Raw genomic sequence first — 6,000 nt, 5'->3', positions numbered from 1 at the left:
AAAAATCCCAGCGAATGGGTTTCAGCGGATAGATCCTATGGTGTGTACACTCCAGCGGATATTTTTCCGCGGATATTTTTCCCCTGGGATGGATTCCAGCAGATCGAATATTTGCTGACATGCTAAACAAATCTATCCGCTGGAATCCATCCCAACGGATGGATCCGCTGGTCTGTATAGACTCACCGGATCCATCCGTCCGAAGGGATCCCCCGCATGCGTCGTAATGATTCGACGCATGCGTGGAATTCCTTATATGACAGCGTCGCGCACGTCGCCACGTCATAATCGCGGCGACGGCGCGACACGTCATCGCCAGAGGATTTCAGCGCAGATTTCCATGCGATGGTGAGTACACTCCATCGCATAGAAATCCGCGGAAATCCTCGAGAGGATTTATCCGTGGAAACGGTCCGCTGGACCGTATCCGCGGATAAATCCTCCCGTGTGTATGGGGCCTTACACTTTAAGGCTTAGGAGAGAATAACAACAAGATAATTTAAAACCAAAGTGTTTTTTCAACACCAGTGGATACCCTTTTTTGTTTTCCTTTAGTAGAACACTATCAGCTGAGAATTTGCTTCTTTTGTTTGTTTTTGTTTTTTTGCATCCACTGGAATCTAATAAAAATCAAGAATCCACACAGCAGGCTTACATAAATGTAAAATAATTCAGCTTCTGATATTGGAAGATTTAAATGTGTAAGTGTGAATGCTAGCAGTAGCTCTAATGCTCATAACATCATTATTTTGATTTCTGGTATAGTAGCCCTTCAAGTCATATTTATCTAGCATAAAAAATGAGATCATTTGTAAGTAAAGTGCATAGTAAGGGTGCCCAATAGATGTGCAAAGTAGAACATTAGCATGCATGAGTGAGAAAAGGACAAGACAAGGAAAATAAAAGTGATTTAATGCAGAAAAGGCACAGGTGTCTATTTAAGTTTATTAGCACAAAGCAAGGAAAACAACATTAGGTGATTCCAATATGGCCAAGTGACACTGCATTACAGGGAAATGTTTAATTTCCAATGATGCATACATAGACATAATCTGATATTTGTACTGGTTGATATGACAATAACACATCTGGTAAGCTTAGCTATGGGCTATGCTTGTTTTCCAAACTCCATGGAAGCTGTGTGCTGCTTTTCACTGCTTTATATTAAACTAAGACCAGATAAGAATAAATTAAACCTTTGAATTAAATCCTCTTTGAGAACATACACATTGGGTGGCTGAGGAGAAGATTATAAAGTTTTCTCGTAGACAAAACTGCAATTAAGTTGACGCTTGTTTTTCTCTTGCTGGACTGTTAATATCAGTAAACTACAAAACTTTTAAACTACCTCCAGAGGGTCAGGATTTATTTCCTGCCAACTGTGTAATTCAATGGCAAATAGCATCAGGGCGTGTGAAGCTTGCTATTATGACTTAATGAATCATACTGGTAGCATTTTGGCAACTGAAGTGTATGTCATGTCTTTTAAAAATACAAATTATATTATAAGCCAAATATGTAATTAACTTGGATTTGAGGATATTAATATATTACAAGTTACAGTTGTCTAACATTCAGGCATAGAGACCTTTGGTTTATTAAGTAGACCTGTTTTAAAGGCTTTAGCTTAATCCAAAAGATTTAAGAATTTAATTGAAGTTATATCTAGTATATGTATGGTCTTTTTAACATTGTTACTTTTCTCCAGAGTGATTATAGCTTTATTTTAAAAAGTAGAACATTACAAGAGCACAAAGCCAGCGGGTCTGCTTTATAAACATGTAGCAAAACTAATACTGTCAACCAGGTAGATATACTTTGATCTAATGTATTCTGACAGATTTACTTTCTAGTTGTCCTTCCTGCTCTGGGGGCTGCTGGCTTAGCTTTCTCGGGTGCAGGTGCAGGAGCAGAAGCAGGTGCAGGTGCATGTGCATGTGAAGGTGCAGGTTTAGACATCTGAGTAGGTTTAACTTCCGGTAAGTCTTCACCATATTTGTATACACTTACAGTAATATCCACTGTTTCGCCACCATACTTGTTTCTAACATTAATGCCATATTTTCCAGAGTCATCTGAGGACACATCTTTTATTGTAAGGCTGGCATACTTTCCATTGTCAAGTGTGGATAGAAAATGGTCAGTTATCTCAAGATCCCTGTCATTCTTCAGCCATGTCACTTCTGGATCAGGGTTTCCAAAGACCGTGCAAGTAAGATTCAATGTCTGAAAATGCAACAAAATTGTATTATTATTTTTATTATTATTATTATTATTATTGTTATTATTATTATTATTATTATTATTATTATTATTATTATTATTATTATTATTATTATTATCATTATTATTATTATTATTAGGGATATTAAACATTTAATTTAACTAGATGACCTGATAATTATTCATCTGATTCTCCCTTAAAACTGAACTCAAGGCAAACAGATAAATACACATATGAACTATGATAAAAGGGGTAACTAATGCGCAAACCACAAGGGTAAAAAGCTAACTCTAAAAACTAATAAAAAGCAGCAGCCACCAATGAGGTGTTCACACACTAAAAGCAATAAAAAAAGGGAGTAAAGGTGGCGCTTACTAAATCAAACTATATAGTAAATTATATATAAATTATAACGTGCCAAATGATCCTGTGCAAATCAGCAATAAGTGCAATACAATAAATTATGAATCCAATTAAACGTGTGCCCAATTTTCCTGTGCAAATGTGCAAATAGGCAAATACAAATAAAAACATAAATATAATAAAGTGCAAAAAAATCATAATCTGTGCCCAATTAATTCCTGTGCAGAGAATTGCGTAGTTAAGCAAATGTGCAAATATGTAAATAAATAAGCATCTGTCTGTCTGGCTTGGGACACCCTTTGAGAAAGTCACGTTGACAGTAACGCAACGCGTCAGGGAGACAGAGTCGTGGTGATGTCACTTCCGGTCGTGGCCGAGACTGGAAGTCTTTTACTTACATGCTGTGTTTATGCCGTTTTTATTTTTTATTTTTTTTCCAACTATAAATTTTTTATTATATCAATAAAATAGTACATACATACAGCAAAAGCATAAATGACAGAGTTGCAGTACAAACAAAACAGCAGAGATATAATCAGATCTGTAAAGGCTGTGCTTGTAAACATGGTACGGGCCTTGATGACCTAGACCAGTCTACCCCAACTGGGTTCTAACTGTAGGACTGGAAGGACATCACGATAAGTAATGGTACAGCCTGTACTATAGAAAGAGTAAAAATAAATAAATAAAGATAAAAATAAAAGTAAAATAAATACAAACAAAATATCCACTATAAACTAATAAAATATTCATTGCTCTACACCTGCATACTGCTTAATACTAAGCATAAATGTTTTCAAAAACTCAAGTAGAAAATAAATATTGCAATCTTTTAAATAGGTGGAGGCTCTATGATGTGTTAGCCATGTTTTCCATTTTTTCCTAAAAGAGGGGATTGTGTGGTTTTTATAAGCTAGCATCAGCTCGAATTGAGCTTGGGTATTCACTCTATTTATAACCGTGGAAATATTAGGTGCTTCTGTGGATTTCCATAGTTTAGCAACAGTTAGTCTCGAGGCTATCAAGATATGGGTCACGACAGTTCTATAAATGGTAGGGTATATCTCCAGGTCAATGCCCAGTAAAGCTGAGGCAGGTGTAAGCGTAAGCAGGTTGCCTGTGAAATCTGCTATGAAGGATGATATTGAGTTCCAAAAGCTTCTCAGTGATTTGCAACTCCAAAGAGTGTGTAGGAGGTTTCCAGTTTGTTCTTTGCACCTCCAACAAATGTCGGACATTGTAGGGTAGATTTTAGATAGCCTGTAGGGAGTTAGATAGCATCTATTGGTAATTTTTTGGGCGTTATCCAAATGTTCGATGCATGAAGATGCATTTTTAATTGTCTGGAATGATTTTTTCCATTGATCCCAGGAAAAGGATACGTCTAAGTTTTTTTCCCATTTTATCATATGAGCGTTTTTTTCAACTGGCTGGGATGAAAGTATGTTATAGAAGTATGAAATACCTTTTTTAACGTAATCCCTTTGTTGGGATAAATAATCCCAGATTAACAATGGTATCTCTATCGTATTTTCCGGGTTAAAATCCCTCAGACGCTTACACCTTCCCAGCTTGCACAAAGTGACATTTTTATAATTCAGGGGGAGGTTAACGTAAAGATAATATCCCTGTTTGATCCAATCGTCTACTGACATATGGATTTTGCAGTAGTTAATCATTTCTGTAGGGAGGTATAATTTAGATTTATTTCCTAAATGTCTAGATTTAGAAAGTATGTGTTTCCATGCAAATAGTGTGGCCTTAATACTTAATAGATTGGGATTGACTACTTTTGGGAGTACAATATTAGCTAATGCTAGGGTGTATAAATCGGAGGCCTTGGTAGAATCTTGTTCTATGTTCAACCATAGTTTATCTTTCTGGGGGGAGAACCAATATTTCATTTGATCTAGTATTGCTGCATAATAGTAATTCCTGATGTCAGGTAAGTTCATACCACCATGAGCCGTAATGGAGGTAAGAATGAAAAAGGCTACCCTTGTTTTTTTTTTTATTCCAAATAAATCTCAGTTTAATGTTTAGTTGCTTGAAGAATTTAGCCGGAATTGGGATAGGAAGGCATCTAAAGTAATATATGATCTTTGGTAATGTTTGCATTTTGAATGCAGCTATTTTCCCGACCCATGATAATTGAATTTTCTGCATTTTCGATAGGTCGCCACTAATTTGTTCTATGAGGGGGGGGAAGTTAACATCATAAATTTTGGCTGGCAGTGGTGCAAGTCGAATTCCTAAGTACTCTAACGAGTTGTTATTCCATATGAATCCAAACTTTGATTTAAGGCTGACTGTTAATGGAGTAGGGATATTTATGGGTAATATGTAACATTTATTTATGTTGATTTTGTAGTATGAGACTTCCTTAAATGTTTCTAGTGCATTAATTACTGAAGGTAAGGATAATTCAGGATCGGCCAGAGTCAGTATAATGTCATCAGCGAAAAGGCCCAACTTGTGTTCATCCTGACCAATCGCAATGCCTTTGATATCTGGGGAAGAGCGAATATATTCCGCTAGGGGTTCTATTGCAAGGGAAAAAATCAGTGGGGATAAAGGGCACCCTTGTCTGGTCCCGTTGGTTAGTGTGAAAGTTCTAGAAAGCATACCTGAGGAAAAAACTTTAGCAGTGGGATGAGTATATAATGCCATAATAGCAGAGTGTATAAATCCTTCAAGGCCAAATTTAGATAAAGTGTGTGAAATATATCCCCAGTGCATTCTGTCGAATGCTTTTTCTGCATCAAGTGTTAAAAGTAGGGCGGGCATTCGATCATTATGTATTCTGTTAATAATATTCAGCATTCTTCTAGTGCTATCGGGAGCTTGTCTACCTTTAACGAATCCTACTTGATCGGGTCTAATTAATGAGGGGGTGATGTCAACTAATCTATTTGCTAGGACTTTCGCATAAATTTTAAGATCGGAATTTAGTAAAGATATGGGTCTATAATTCAAGGGAGAGTCAGGATCTTTGTCAGGTTTTGGAAGTGTTATTATTACAGCTTCTAGAAGTTCATTTGGGAAAGTTTTTGAATTTGCTGCTTGATTGAAAAGTCTGGATAAATATGGGGCTAAAATATCCTTAAAAACCGAGTAATATTCACCTGACAGTCCATCAGCACCTGGAGCTTTATTTTTGGGAAGATCATTTATGACTTTCAAAATTTCTTCATTGGAGATTGGTTTATTGAGATTTTCTAAGGATATTGGGTCGATGGAGGGTAAATTAACAGTATCCAAAAAAGTTTCTATTTTATTAGTATTAGGTTGGGGGGTATTGATATCTTCTTTAAGATTGTATAATTCTTCATAGTACTGTGAAAATGCATCTACAATTTCTTGGGGATTGAACATTACTTTTCCTGATTTGTGGTGGGCTAATTTAATAATTT

The 6,000-nt window shown here is 36.2% G+C and overlaps 1 protein-coding gene across 2 annotated transcripts in view; it reads right to left on the bottom strand.

Annotated features, from left to right (window-relative positions):
- Nucleotides 1-895: 895 nt before the first annotated feature.
- Nucleotides 896-6,000, bottom strand: part of MYOM2 (myomesin 2) — a 218,157-nt gene continuing 213,052 nt past the window's right edge. For both annotated transcript variants that reach the window (XM_040349806.1, XM_040349807.1), the window contains one exon: nucleotides 896-2,226. In XM_040349806.1, the coding sequence (XP_040205740.1) occupies nucleotides 1,843-2,226 (384 nt within the window). In that variant the 3' untranslated portion in view covers nucleotides 896-1,842. The remainder of the gene's footprint in view (nucleotides 2,227-6,000) is intronic.

This window comes from Rana temporaria, chromosome 4 (assembly GCF_905171775.1).
Source record: "Rana temporaria chromosome 4, aRanTem1.1, whole genome shotgun sequence".
NCBI classification, from domain to species: Eukaryota; Metazoa; Chordata; class Amphibia; order Anura; family Ranidae; genus Rana; species Rana temporaria.
This window is presented reverse-complemented; position numbering and strand designations above follow the sequence as displayed.